Source organism: Andrographis paniculata, unplaced genomic scaffold, assembly GCF_009805555.1.
Source record: "Andrographis paniculata isolate CXL003 unplaced genomic scaffold, ASM980555v1 Contig72END, whole genome shotgun sequence".
Classification (NCBI taxonomy): domain Eukaryota; kingdom Viridiplantae; phylum Streptophyta; class Magnoliopsida; order Lamiales; family Acanthaceae; genus Andrographis; species Andrographis paniculata.
Genome location: NW_026137609.1, coordinates 1,257,419 through 1,272,555, shown reverse-complemented (window position 1 = coordinate 1,272,555; position 15,137 = coordinate 1,257,419). Strand labels below are relative to the sequence as shown.

Genomic DNA, 15,137 nt, shown 5'->3' with positions numbered 1-15,137 from the left:
ATTTTGAATGTAAAATTGATTTTTAGTTTAATATAAAAAATGAAAAATAGGTGTTTGATTTGATTTTTTTTAGAAAAAAAATTGAATGAATAGTGTAAATTCAATCCAAACCCCAAACAAACACACCATATAAACTCTAAATAATTTTTCTACTAAAACTTTATGTAATTTTTTTTTATATATTTGTCACGTAATAATATTTTATATTTTTAATAAATGAAAATTTAAAAATTAACTTGTAAGTATACATAAAAGTAAAATTTTAGTATTGTATAATTATCATATTTTAGTATCGATCTCTTTCTCTAAAGGTATCTGGCCCTATTTATAGCAGGTGAAACGGGGCCGTTGCAATCGGTTGCTGGGCGGTTCCAACCGCTGGGCAGTTAGGCGGTTACTGATAGTTATTCTGTTGAAGCAGTTGCTGGCCATAACTCCCCGGGCACCCGCTTTAATTGCATTGAATTTTAAGGGCTCAGATCTTCCTCACTTGCCGGAGGGCTGGAGGGCATCAGCGCAGCTAGACTCGCTTGTGCTGGCTGGAAATGAAATGGTTGTACCACTGCAGTTGGAACACTTAGTTGGAATTTGATGATAATCTGCAGCGGTGGGCGTATGGGCTGTTGCTTGCAAGCGGGAGAGGTTGTCGCTTGCGGGCGGTGAAAGCTACCGCTTGCCTCCATGCCTTAGTCTTTTCAGGAGATTTCTGGGCGCTTGCGAGCGGAGGTAGTTATCGCTTGTGGCACATGCCTTAGCTTTTCTGGTACCAGACTACCGCTTAAACGGGCAAAAATCGTTAATAATCTCAACAACGAAATCTGGATCATGTCAAGCGATATAGATCAATAATGTATGCCATTTACAAGTTATTATGATGATTTTTATACAGAAATTCGAGTAATACACAGTTTTGTCAAGCTAAGAATATGCTCATGTTTGAAGTCATCGCTCATCCTCTGCAAGATAAACAACACCAAAATTACATGCGGTGTAGGATTCCATGATTCCCGAATCACTACATGAGTTGAATGACGCTCTTGAGACCAAAATCCATGACTCCATTGGACTGTTGACGCTCAGAATCAGCGCATTGGATATCTCCTCCGCTGCTTTTGCCGAACCCTGATCCTTCTCCAACGTCCCGCACTCTCATTTCAAATGCCCTTTGCAGTTCCAACATACCACCTGATTTGCACCTTCCTTATCCTTGTTCTTCGGCTTCAACTTTGACCATTCTTGATCTTCACTCTTTCCCTTTGCCTCAGATCTAAATTCAGTCGAGACATTCTCCCAAAGGGTTAGTCGAACCGCACTCATCGTCTTCCTGTCGATCTTCTTGTATTCGGCTTCATCCATGTCTTCAGGTTTCTCCTTCAATGCCGCCTCTAGATCTTTACCATACATGTAATATTCTATCTGTATATTTCAGAAACCGAAGTTCATACCATCGAATACTTTGACAGCATGACGATCACCCATCTTGACTCCCACAAACAAACCTAAGGTTCACTTGATATGAGAGCACATCGGATATCTCCTCCACTGCGTTTGCCGAAACCCTTATCCTTCCCTGCCTACCTTGCACCGCCTATTACAAAGGGACCCGCTGCCTGACCTACCAAAACTGTCAGGACCGACCCAACACCGCCAGGAGACTTTCGATACAAGGCACCTCCGTAGGTCACAAGGGATTCCCACAGCCACAATCAATATCCGATGCCTTCCAGTCCACCTTACCAACGAACCAGACTCTGAGACCACTTGTTACGGAAATTTTAGGAAATTAAGAAGAGGTAAACAAGGACACATGAATACAAAACTTTGGTAACCCAGTTCGATCAAAATGATCTACGTCTGGGGCGCTGCCAAGCCAGAAATTTTACTATAAAATATACAGACACACGTTAAAATGAGAATACATGGATAGTTATAGGTTAAGCCTATGCCAATAATATCCAAATCATATCTCTAAAATCTATAATATAATATTTAAATCATATTCCTAATTTTAGGATACAATCAGGCTTCATATCTCAATAATTTTAACAATGATTTAGATATAATATTTTATAAGATTTAAATAATATAAAATTTATAAAAATTAACTAATAGTAAAAAAACAAAAAATAGCATATACACAAATATTAAATTGTAAAATTTTAAATGTAAAAAAAAAAAAAAGGAAAAAAAAAGCATAGCACTGTCTTAATTTCATTTCTTTTCATTTGTCTCCTTACAAGAGAGAAAAGAAACTAAATAGGAAATAACTTATTTTTGAATTATGAATTAGTAATACTGTATTTTACAATCTATTTTAAAATTTTATAAATTATAGTCTCTCTGTCCATTTACAATATTTACATTTACTTTTGGTGTGGTGTTTAAGAAATAATAGTATTTTAATTAGGATAAACTATTTTTTTAGTCCCGTAACTGGACCCCTTATCATTTTAGTCTCGTAAGTGGAGCTTGTCGCAAACTAGTCCCGTAAGTGAAAAATTTTCGCTGTTTTAGTCCTCCAGCGCCGGAGACGCCCGCGTGGCTCGCCGGAGGTGACGTGTTCGCCAGGTGTCCCGCCAGGTCAGCGACACCTGGAGGACACGTGGATTTATTTATTTTTTTCATTTTTTAATTTTTTTTTAATTGGGCCAAATAAAAAATACAAATAAAATTTAAAAAAAGTTTAGAAAAAATAAAATAAAAATAAAAAAATCCACGTGTTCGCCAGGTCAGTGACACCTGGCGGACACGTCACCTCAGGTGAGCCACGCGGGCGTCTCCGGCGCCAAAGGACTAAAACAACGAAAATTTTTCACTTATGGGACTAATTTGTGACATGCTCCACTTACGGGACTAAAATGATAAGGGGGTCCAGTTACGAAACTAAAAAAACAGTTTACCCTTTTACTTACATTGAGTAGTTAAAAGTAATGGAATGACATTTTTGCCCTAACTTTTTGTGTAAAAATAATGATGTGATGTAAAATAAGGATATTTGTGAAAAAAAAGTAATATATTTAATGAAATGTTAATTTTGTAATTGGACGTCCCAAAATAGAAATATGTAAACATTGTAAGTGGACGGAGTGAATATTTAATAATTTTGCTTATTTAAATTTAAATTTGGTATCTCAATTATAATTTTACATTTTAGTTTAAGTATAACATATAAATTAAAAATAATAATATAATTATATTTTTTAATTTTATTAAAATATAATATATAAATTAATTATTTTTATATTATATTATAGTATTGTATTTATTATCAATTATAATTTTAAATTTTAATTTAAGTATAACATATAAATTAAAAATAATAATATAATTATATTTTTTAATTTTATTAAAATATAATATATAGAAATTAATTATTTTTATCTTGTATTATAGTATTGTATTTATTATTATTATTATTATTAATAAAATAGTAATTTAATTGAAAAGTATTTTTCTTATTATTTTTGAATTGAAGTCAATACAAATAAATACAAGGTAAACTGTTTTTTTTAGGTTCCGTAACTGGACCCCTTATCATTTTAGTCTCGTAAGTGGAGCATGTTGCAAACTAGTCCCATAAGTGAAAAATTTTCGTTGTTTTAGTCATCGGGCGCTGAAGACGCCCGCGTGGCTCGCCGGAGGTGACGTGTCCGCCAGGTGTTCCGCCAGGTCAGCGACACCTGGCGGACACGTGGATTTATTTATTTATTTTAATTTATTTTTATTTTTTTTTAAATTAAATCAAATTAAAAAATTAAAAATATATAAATAAAATTAAAAATAAATTTTAAAAATAATTTTAAAAAATAAAATAAAATAAAAAAATCCACGAGTCCGCCAGGTCAGCGCCAGGTGTCGCTGACCTGGCGGACACGTCACTAGGTGTCGCTGACCTGGCGGACACGTCACCTCCGGCGAGCCACGCGGGCGTCTCCGGCGCCGGAGAATTAAAATAGCGAAAAATTTTCACTTATGAGACTAATTTGCGACAGGCTCCACTTACGGGACTAAAATGATAAGGAGTCCAATTACAGAACTAAACGAACAGTTTACCCCTACAAAATATTATTTTAGAAGTAGAAATAAAAAACTCCAACTAAAAACTAATTCAAATGGGACCTTATTCTAAAGTTATTGTAACTTGGGGTTTTGGTTTCAATCAAACAATTGTCTTCCAAATCATTAATGTTGATTTTCTCAATCTACAGAATACTCATTCATTCAAAGTTTAAATAATATTTCGGGTAGGGACGTCATAAAAAAAATTAAATAATATTTACTATATTTTAAAAGTGTATTTTTGAATTTTTAATTGATACTTTTTTTTAATTAATGCTATTTAAAAATTAACAATACAATATAAAATTTAAACATCATATATATATGAAACATATTTGCGTGCGGATTGAATTTTAAATACATTATTCATCTCATTTTTTCCTCCAAAAAAAATATCAAATTTTTATTTTTTATAAAATCAATTTTACATTCAAAATATCAAAACAACTAATTCAAATTCAAAATTTTTACTATTTAAATCCAAACCCCCGAACAAACATATTGTTATATATACATACTTTTTTATAGCATCAAAATAAACATAGATATGAGTATTCAATAAATGAACACGGTAACAAGACTACAATCAACCATCCTGGCCCCACCCCGCCATTTTTAACTGAATCTTGGAAGCTCCAAGGATCTCCACTCCAGATGCTTCTAAGGAAGGAAGGATGGGACAGTTTGGAATTTACAAAATAATTAATTACAAAAAATACTAATGTATAAACAAAATAATAGAACAGAAAGAACAGCACCATCCATCACGAAAATTGGTATATAATCTTTGGGCATTCACATATGAAGAAACACTAGTATAATATCCACATGATCAGTACAAATTCACCTCTTTCTTTCTTACTTACCATCCCGAGAAGAAGAAGAAGAAGAAGGCTCATGTCTTCCCTCAAAACCCAACACCTGCAGAATCAGAGCAAGCAGCACAAGTTTAGACGATGCTAGGTGCATCGCCTTCCCAGTTGCAAACCGAGCGAGGCCAGCGTGTTCTAACGCAATCTACCAGAGGCCCATATTGACTTGGAGTAGGTTCTCCCAAGTTCTCTGGTTTATCGGCCATGAATTCCTCCGGTGTCCACCTTGGTGGGGCCGAAACAGTCAGCTTTGTTAACCTAGGCCTTTGCATCGGATTCTCGTTTCCGGATGGCTTTGCAATCCCGTTGAAATGGTAGAGATCAAAGACCTTTCTCCCATTTACTCCAGCCAAATGCTTAATGCCTCCTAAGCTCGTGTCTAAATCCACAAGGGCCTGCAAGAATTCACTCCACACTATAACACCCGTGCTGCTAAGGAAATTAACCTTCTCCTGTGGAAGTTTAATGTTCATTTCCTTCACAACTTGATTGAAGCCTTCAACACTGACGAAACCGCCACCGCCACTTTGATCTTGGGCATCAAATGCTCGCCTGATCTGCAGTTCTCTGTTTTCAAGTTCGCTATCCTCTTGGACATTGGTGTCGAGCGCGAATAAAACAGTGTAATGTGACTCGCTTCCAACCACCCATATTGGCCATCTTGGGCATTTGAGGAACTCGCCAACCTTACACAGATTGAGGGCCTCGACAAGTGTGAGGAATCCGACTTGTACAGCTGTTGAGATGCCCTTTACAAACATGCCACCACCCAAGTCCATTTTCCCGTCAAACACATTTGCAACGGCACTCCCAGAGAGTAATAGGTTGACAATTTCCTATTTCACAAAGCAAGGGTGGGTGGGTGTTTACAATGTTAGCGATCAACAAAACCATAATCACTGTTCGTAAACAGAATTGTAATAAATAATCCAGGGACACCTGTGATGCGTGGCCAAATGGAGCAGTTACTAATGGTTGGCTTGGATCATCTCTATCCACTTGTACATAGTCCTGATAATGCAACAGGCAGTATTGATAGATCAGGAAGGGCAAGCCAACATCAGCAACTAACAACAGATCGAATGTTCATGCAGGATATGTAAGTAGTTGAGTACCAGTCCTCTTGACAACAAGGCGGATATTAAGAAAAGCAATACACCCATGCGGCTTCTGAAAAAAGGAAGTAAAGCTTCAAGCTTCTCAAGTGTAGTTGACTGTGAGGTGCAGGTCTCAACTCTCAGAATCGTCTGCAATCCTGACCCAGTATCCACAGAAAGACCATTTAGTGCTTTAGCAATGACCTGCAGATTAGTTGAGTTACTAAAGAGGCAGCGCAGGGTAATGATCACTGTAGTATGCCACATGCATGTCTCTAACCATCACAGATATAACACAAATTCCAAGGATTAGATGATGGAAGAAACATATAGTTCTCAAAACTGAAAATTGCTAAAATCATTGCAATGAATTACTCCAACTTGAAGAGAAAAACTCAAGCATGTGAGTGATGTTATCACTAGCTCACCTCATCTTCAGAGGCATCCATAGACTTGAAATTATCGCTGTCATGAATATTGAGATATGCTATAACCGCTCTTTTCTTGCGTCCACATGAAAGGAGTATCTCACTCATGCTCCTCACCAGGGCCCTGTTTGAAAGCAGAAACTTTGAGCAACAATGAAATAACTTCAGAGCTCAAATGATTGTGTTAACTGAACATGTATGAGTGAACTGTGAAGAACAATCATTTTCCATGTACGAATAAAACAATCTTGCCTAGTAGTTAAGAAGATATATGGGCTTAAATTCACATAAAGTTCAATTTATGATAAAAAGTGGGATTCTGTATTTAACAATCCTTTTTTATCACCTGGTAGACCAATTTCACTAGGTTCTGCAGACAGCAGCCTTCATTCCAACATGCAATAATACAATTTACAAAGCAACACCAGAGGGAAACTTAAAGCATATTTGAGCAGAAATTTTGCAAATTGATCAACCAGCCATTCATGACCAAGAGCTATATACACATATATTATAAGTTCTACTCCGCAACCAATACTGAATTAGAAAGCAGAATAGCATTTAAGGAAAATGCTATTGAAAGAATCATCACCTAGATCTTTTCCCTTCAGAAAAAAGGGGGAAAGTATCTGAAGAAACAGATTCATTCTTAGGTATGGGAACTGTTCCGGTATTCTCCAACTCTTTCGGGACAAAGAGAAGATACTTGAGTACAAAAGCCTGCAAGGCCAAAATATTATGTCTGTATGTGAATAAGTGTAGCATAAAAAATGGAAACTCAGTGGATAGGTAAGACAATCTGGGAAAATGTTTTAACAAGCTCATACAATCAAACATGAAGTTAAATTGGATGATATATAGATTTAAACACATACAAACATGAACCACTGTCCAATGTCTAAAACATAAAATAGACCACATCCAAGTGTTTTGAATCCAGACTGGTCAACATAAGATAAAGTAAGTAGATAGTGCATTCAACTGATACATGCAACTATTCGGGTTTGAATCCAACAATTCAAGGACAATGTTTTATAGTGATGTTCATTCCTCATGTGTAGATCCACTATGCAACACATATTGGTACAGCTATGGTTTTGTAAAATTAACTAGGCGGGGTGGTAAAGCGAGAAAGGAAGACGTTACTTGAAGTGCTGCTAGCACACCACAAGGTCCACCCTCATGCTGTACAAGCCCCATAGATGTGTCGGGATCAGCACTAAACCTGCAAGAATAGTTCATTTTAAAGAGTATTTGAACACACTCTCAATAGTTACTAAAGAACAGTGTTAATTCAAATAGTAGACAATCAGATAACTGATCCTGCAGCAAAAAGGGCAGTGCAACAAAGGATATACGTCTAAAGTGCATTAACAGCAAGTTACAAAGTTATAGCCAGAAGTAGTTTAGAAACAAAATTATTATATAGTAAGATGATTAATCTAGATCACCAGAAATCAGTAACGACATGCATGACGTAATCGCAGATAATTCCAGTTGTCTTAAATTACACAATTTATATGTTTCAAGATTGAAACTGTAAAAGGAAATATGCCCAGAATCCAAATAATAAATTCTAGCACATTCGACAATTTCATTAAACTGAAAAATAAATAAATAACTACTTCTGGAGTGACATGCATGATATGATCCCAAAGAGCAGCACTACAATGCTTGACTCAGATGATTGCATTAAATGAGATAACATAACAAAGACTACTTTTGCAGCAATGACACTATCGATTCACTACAGAAATAGCAAGTTATCTTCGCATTCAGCTACATGCAATTAGTAAACTTGATACAATTGAATTAATTATACCCATCAATCCTACTGCATCGTGTAAAGATCTGCACCCAGAATTTTGAATAGAGACAAGTACACAGTCATGTTCTCATATTTTTTTTTAGAAACATGGAACTTCAGCCACCAATACTAATAGATCAACTGATTCACTGGGCAATGATCTTCATCATATTAAATAATCACAGCATGATATTAAACATCAGAAACTAAAAACAATTTTACTGACCTCCTGGAACTCTGAAAAGACACTAATAGTAGCACATCAATTCATTCATTGGACTATGATATTCATTATACTGAATAATCACAACATGAAATTAAGCATCAGAGTCCGAAGAATTCTACCTGATACCTTGATTGCACCACTGTGCAAGCACATCCTTGGTAACATTGTTGCCAAAAATCAACCAGAAAAGCTTATTAGCCTCAAGGATCGACAGTTTACTTCCGGAAAGCCCACTCCTGACCTCATGATCGACAATACCTTTACCTTTACTATCGCCTTCCAAACCCCTAATCTGTACACCCTTCAAGTTCTCCACATTTTCCACTGCAGTTGTGGCCGTACTTTCGGCCTCTACCGTCCGCCTCTCGGGAGTTTTGACATCTATAGCACTATCTGAAACATTAACGGCGGCCGCAGAAGCGATTTTAGATGCTTCCATCCTCCGTTCCGCAGCGGCAGCCATTATTTCACGCTGTCGGCGACGATTCATAACCTCGGGAGACTCCTCCGGCTGCTGCGGAGCCCCTCCGACGGCGGAACAGTCCCCGGGCTTACTCCTCTTTGGTTCCGGCGGTTCGTGCTGCTGCGTGCTCAGTCTCATGGCCAACTTCAAATCTTCCGCCTCTTGATCCCTCATAAATGTATTTAAGATCAATCCAGATGCTCGATCCTAAAACCTTCAAAATCGCCGCTTCAATTTGACGAAACAAAACTTATAGGCATACAGAAAAGAAAATCCAATTCAATTCGCAAGATTGAAGAAATCTGCACAACAACAACATTCATCAGCTGTACCCACAAAGTTGAAATCTTCCAGGCGGAGGAGAGGGGAGGATAACACGGCACTGTTTTGGTGCGCTTTTTTGTGAAATCTACCACGGCTTCCATTCCATCCTTATAACTCAAACAATGGATTACACACAAAATGGGGGGAATCATTTATTGGATTGCCTAGTGGGCCGAACTGGGCCATATCAGCCCAATAACGTACCCGATCCAAATGATCTATTGGGCTAAGCCACATATATAGATGTTAGGAAAGAAACGTGCGAGCACGAGGCTATAAAACGTGTTGTTTAATTTCATTAAACCAAAATCGCCCTTTTCAATAACGCGATTTCCATTAACGCCAACGCCATCTACAAATAATTGTCCTTTCTTCTTGTCAAAAGTCTGTACTATAAATACGTTCACCCCGAAAGAGGTACGACCACGACCTGCACCATTACTTTGCTCCGTCTCGACGATTGACTGAACTTTTTTTTTTTTACCCTTCTTCTTGGAGGTGCGTGTGCTTGCAGCGCGCCTCGAATCGACCCATACACTGCATCATCAACAACTCTCTAGCGTATGTAGTTTTCTATGATTTGGTTGTAATTTTCTTCTGTATTGTTTCTTCTCACCTACAGGACTTGAACCTCTATATTTCTTTGATTTCATCATTATTTTGGGTGATTCTGTCTCGGGCTTGATCAAGGGCTTTTAGATCTATTGGTTGATTCTTTGGAGCCTTCAGTTCGGATTGAATAGCTGCAGGTCCAATCTGGATTTGCCCTTCATCGGTTTCACAGTAAGTTCTTGAACAGAAAGTTGCCTTATTTCCTGCTACTTGGGAGAAAAAATTGCACTTTTTTATCTGGCCTCTCGGGATTCGGTAAATTTTGCGTATCTGTATCTGTAGCATGTTTTGGTGATTAGAGTTTTGGAGTTTAAAGTTTTGTGTGTTTTGGTGGATTCTTCCCATGGCTGACAGGTGATTACCGTACTTAGCTCTATGTCGTTTTCATTAAGGGGAAAGAAAGATTACTGGTTGCGAAGTATAAAATTTTAGCATAGTCTTGTGTTCCATCATGTGTCTGATTCTGTTTTAGGAATTTCTTGCGTGGTACATGGAATCAATTAAAAGAATGGGTGAATAGAATTATTTGGGGTACAGACGCCTTCAGTTTTGAGTTTTGAAGTTCTTAAAACAAAAACTCCAGACTGAAAACTGAGATAGTGTGCTGGAATTTCAGGGGGTTGAATGTGTGTTTGATCTTGAACTGAAGCTTTCGAACCGGGCCAATTCAGACAGCAATGGAAGGAAATCTGTCTTCGAGGAATATGTTGCAAGGGAATAGTTCGTTCGGGGGCTTTGATATACAAGGGCCGTTGAGGATTAATCATCACCAGCAACAGCTCGGACCTAACCATCAAGCTACGAGGCAAGGGTTGTCAATGATCAATGCTGTGAATCACGAGCACTTCCCCCTTACGATCGGCAACAATCAAGACTGTGACCAAACTGTTTCAGTGGTGGATTATGGTAAGGTGGACAGAGGGAAAGCTGTTAGCGACGAGGATGAGCCGAGCTTTACTGATGACGCTGGCGATCAGGGAAAAGGGAAGAAAGCTTCTTCGCCCCAATGGCAACGTGTCAAGTGGACCAATACGATGGTAAGGTTGTTGATCACAGCAGTCTCGTACATTAATGAAGACGCGTCAGCTTCCGAACACGGGATTGGCGGTGTCAGGAGGAAATATGCGAATTTACAGAAAAAGGGCAAGTGGAAATCCGTGTCGAAAGTCATGGCAGAAAGGGGCCATTTTGTTTCGCCGCAGCAGTGCGAGGATAAGTTCAATGATCTTAACAAGAGGTACAAGAGACTGAATGAGATCCTCGGGAGAGGGACTTCCTGCGAGGTAGTCGAGAATCCTGCTCTTCTTGATGTGATGGATCACATCTCCGAGAAAGCAAAAGAGGAGGTTCGGAAAATTCTGAGTTCAAAGCATCTGCACTACGAGGAGATGTGTTCGTACCATAATGGGAACCGTCTGCATCTTCCCCCCGACCCTGATTTGCAGCGTTCATTGCGCATCGCCTTAAGGATCAGAGAGGATCACGATGACATTAATGATCCAAGAAGGCACGCGCAAGAAGACAACGACGAGGTTGACCAAGACAATGAATACGACAATTATGGTGAATCCGAGGAGAATCATGGAGATCAAATCCACCGGGCGGCGGTGCCACTGTATGGGATGTCGGAGAATCCTTCAAAGAGGTTAAAACAATATCAGAGCGACGAGGGTTTTAGTTTCCAGAGGGGTTTGAACGCCGTCGACTGCAACAAAACCTTCAGTTTTCATGTCGAAAATGTAGATTCCTCCGACCCGAACCAAACCGCTCCGGCTGAAGGCAGAAAAGCGTTACAGAAGCAGTGGATGAATCATCGGAACCATCAGATTGAAGAAAAGAAGCTGTATATTCAAGTGCAGATGCTGGAGCTGGAGAAAGAGAGGCTGAAATGGCAGAGGTTTAGCCGGAAGAAGGATCGCGAACTGGAGATGATGAGGATGGAAAATGAGAAGATGAAGCTGGAGAATGATCGAATGGCGCTGGAGATTCGGCAGAAGGAGATAGAGATGGGAATCCTCAACGGTTAGCCATGCCATGCCATGCCATCCATTGCTGTAATTACCATTGCTATTACTATGATTGCTTCTTCGAGCATAATTCTGCTGCTGCTGCTGCTGCTGTATTGTCTTTACTTTAGGATTGATTGATATTGCTGCTACTTTGGCATTAGTCATCATCTATCCATCCAACTGTGTTTTTTTTGTCATTGTTCAAATCAGACAATGCCATTGTTGTGTTGTTGTTGCCCTTCTTGTTCAAAAACTGGTTGCAGGCTTGCAGCAAATTCTGTTACATGATACTACAATAGTAATAATCTACATTTTTATATTTATTAGAATTTATATGAGTCAGAGAGCTATTTTTTCCATACCAATTAGGATAGAGAAATTTACCGTGTTTATTATACAAATACCATTATTTTTATATAACAACGTAACGTAGTAATAAAGACTACTCTTTTTTTTTTTTTTTTTTTAATTAATTAATTTGTAGAAGAAACATAAAGAAATAAGACAGTAACAGTGATTTATGGAATAAAAAACAGTGTCATCATCCGGTAACGCTAACACCCATCCATGATCCATCACAAGTGCTAGCCCAGGATGGAAATGGGCCTTAATGATAGCCCATTAACCCATCGATCCTTTGCTTTGTTTTTGCTTTCGCCAACTTGTTCCTAATTATAGCAAATCACAACTAAACTTGAATGCAAAAAACAATTGCTCATTTTCCTTCGATCAAAACAAAAAAAATGAATCGCTTTTTCAATTTAAATCCAAATGCATCAAATTCTAATTTCTTATCTTCCTCGTCTTCTACGATCATTTGAATTTTGATGTGATGATACACGCACGCACGTCTGGAAATTTAATTTGAATGCATAGCTGCTGGATTGCGTCTCGCCTGCTTCGATCGGTTCAGTAAATTCTTCGTCTGGAAATATATATATATATATATATGTATTAATTCATCGGCTTTGATTATTTACTGTACGATTTTCGGTTCATTCATCGTTGAAGACGATGTCAATATTCATATCCATTTCCCTTCTCATTTCCTAAATTTTCCTTCCTTCGATTCTCTGGATGAAATATATTGTTGAATCTTTTATTATTATTATTATTATTATTATTATTTCTACTATTTAAGAATGATTAGGATATGATCTGCAGGTGGTGAAGTTACATTAATTATATTAAATCAAAGTTATGGAGGATAATTGGTTGTGCCAATGGTCCGTGATTCGATCCATATTGGCTATCCTTCAATGGTGGGGTTTCAATGTGACTGTTATCATCATGAACAAATGGATCTTCCAGGTCAGATTTCAATTGACAATTAACAATCATCTGTACATTTTTTAAATTATTATTACTTTTTATCTGGAATAGGAATCATGGTTTTAATTTGTTAGGGCAATTGAAGAATGAACTCAAACCACATAAAAGCTAAATTGTGAAAGGCTTCCTGTATATGTTTAAAAGGAAATCAGAGATTGAAGCAGACAAAACATATATATATTTTTATATATGTAAGAATTTGGGGGTTGTTAGATGAACTTGAACTCGAACTCAAACTCCAACTTGGTGATCGCTCTGCAAACTAACTTAATTCAATGTGAGATTGTTTGAACAGAAACTGGACTTCAAGTTTCCATTGTCGGTATCGTGTATACACTTTATATGCTCGTCAATCGGCGCATACTTGGTGATTAAAGTATTAAAACTTAAGCCTCTTATACCTGTGGACTCTGAAGATCTCTGGAGGAGGATCTTCCCCATGTCCCTTATATTTTGTCTCAACATAGTTCTGGGAAATGTGAGCCTGCGTTATATACCTGTTTCCTTCATGCAAACTATCAAGTCTTTCACTCCCGCGACAACTGGTAATTAATCAATCAATAAGTTTCTATGTTCGAATTGGTTATCAAAGACTACTTATGAACAAATGAGTGGTCTGAACTGAAACAGTTGTGTTGCAATGGCTGGTCTGGAAAAAACAGTTCGACTGGCGAATTTGGGGCTCGTTGATTCCTATTGTTGGAGGGATTCTTCTCACTTCTATTACAGAGCTGAGTTTTAACTTGTCTGGATTTTGTGCTGCTTTATTCGGCTGCATGGCTACATCCACAAAAACAATTCTTGCAGAGTCATTGTTGCACGGGTATAAATTTGACAGGTAAAAAGAATCGATGTTTTCGCCTCTTCTGCCTTGATTGGTATGTGAATTTGTGACATTTGGAAGTTGTGAATCCTATCAGCATAAACACAGTGTTCTACATGGCACCCTTTGCAACTATGATCTTGGCAATTCCAGCCTTGTTACTCGAAGGGGCAGGGGTCGTCGTATGGCTTTATACATATCCATCGCTCGGTTCGTCTCTAATCATCATTTTCGGGTCTGGAGTATTGGCCTTCTGTCTTAATTTTTCAATCTTCTATGTGATTCACTCCACCACTGCTGTTACCTTCAACGTAGCCGGAAATCTTAAGGTAATAAATGTCATGTCACGTCTTGTTGTTTAAAGTTAAAGCTTTCAAGTGAGATGATTATTTGAAATGATTTTTATCCTATCCTACAGGTTGCTGTGGCTGTGACATGTTCTTGGCTCATATTCCGGAACCCGATCTCCTTCATGAACGCCGTTGGATGTTCTATAACACTTGTTGGATGCACTTTCTACGGGTATGTTCGCCAAATGATCTCGTCGCAACAAACATCCGGAACGCGACATCAGTCTCCGGACAATAAATCGGAGACTATGCCGCTAACCGGAGATAAATTAGACAAAGTTTGAGCGATTTTAGTCAACTAGAAATATGAATTATTTGTTACGCTTTTCTCCTTAATGTAGAAGCTAGAAGGTAGTTTTTACATGCTCCCATGTTTTTGGTTTATGAATAATTTTGTATTTAATTTTTTAATATATACAATGTGAAATGCCCTAGTCATTTATGTTGTACAATTATGCACATGCTTTCTCTATCTTAATAACATGCCCATAATTAGTAATTATTAATTTCAATTAGTTGGACTTAAATCTATAAAAATATTAAATATCTATATCATATCAAATTTGAATTTCTAAGATTTTAAAATTCAGGTGTCCTTTGTATTTCAAAGAAAACTAAAATTAAAAAGTCCATTCTTGAATAATAATTCAGCTTTACTTTCACAAAAAGAAGAAGAAAAGAAGACTTTTTTTTTTTTATTTTTTTTTTTATATATTTTTTAAGTTGTCATACTCT

General features: G+C 37.5%; 3 protein-coding genes across 9 annotated transcripts; 2 read left to right on the top strand and 1 right to left on the bottom strand.

The window, feature by feature from the left end:
• Positions 1–4,510: 4,510 nt before the first annotated feature.
• On the bottom strand, positions 4,511–9,400 carry LOC127265288 (uncharacterized). Of its 4 annotated transcripts, none has more exons than XM_051295022.1 (8): positions 9,289–9,400; positions 8,609–9,166; positions 7,603–7,681; positions 7,049–7,176; positions 6,457–6,580; positions 6,047–6,232; positions 5,871–5,942; positions 4,511–5,767 (listed from the first exon to the last, which is right to left on the bottom strand). In XM_051295022.1, the coding sequence occupies exons 2-8, from the start codon at positions 9,124–9,126 to the stop codon at positions 5,009–5,011; spliced, it is 1,866 nt and encodes a 621-aa protein (XP_051150979.1). In that variant the 5' UTR covers positions 9,127–9,166; positions 9,289–9,400; the 3' UTR covers positions 4,511–5,008. The 4 variants fall into 4 exon arrangements, with proteins under 4 accessions (XP_051150979.1, XP_051150978.1, XP_051150980.1 ...); XM_051295021.1 differs by having other exon boundaries at positions 8,609–9,159; positions 9,285–9,394; XM_051295023.1 differs by having other exon boundaries at positions 9,285–9,383.
• A 290-nt stretch (positions 9,401–9,690) lies between these two features.
• LOC127265318 (uncharacterized) lies at positions 9,691–12,230 on the top strand. 3 transcript variants are annotated; one of them, XM_051295069.1, is made up of 3 exons: positions 9,691–10,059; positions 10,361–10,419; positions 10,505–12,230. In XM_051295069.1, the coding sequence occupies exon 3, from the start codon at positions 10,566–10,568 to the stop codon at positions 11,913–11,915; it is 1,350 nt and encodes a 449-aa protein (XP_051151026.1). In that variant the 5' UTR covers positions 9,691–10,059; positions 10,361–10,419; positions 10,505–10,565; the 3' UTR covers positions 11,916–12,230. The 3 variants fall into 3 exon arrangements, with proteins under 3 accessions (XP_051151026.1, XP_051151024.1, XP_051151025.1); XM_051295067.1 differs by lacking the exon at positions 10,361–10,419; XM_051295068.1 differs by lacking the exon at positions 10,361–10,419 and having other exon boundaries at positions 10,489–12,230.
• Positions 12,231–12,603: 373 nt separating this feature from the next.
• LOC127265289 (UDP-galactose transporter 1-like) lies at positions 12,604–14,882 on the top strand. Of its 2 annotated transcripts, none has more exons than XM_051295025.1 (6): positions 12,604–12,804; positions 13,062–13,208; positions 13,525–13,774; positions 13,860–14,067; positions 14,150–14,381; positions 14,471–14,882. In XM_051295025.1, the coding sequence occupies exons 2-6, from the start codon at positions 13,098–13,100 to the stop codon at positions 14,684–14,686; spliced, it is 1,017 nt and encodes a 338-aa protein (XP_051150982.1). In that variant the 5' UTR covers positions 12,604–12,804; positions 13,062–13,097; the 3' UTR covers positions 14,687–14,882. The 2 variants fall into 2 exon arrangements, with proteins under 2 accessions (XP_051150982.1, XP_051150983.1); XM_051295026.1 differs by having other exon boundaries at positions 12,604–12,809.
• Positions 14,883–15,137: the final 255 nt, after the last annotated feature.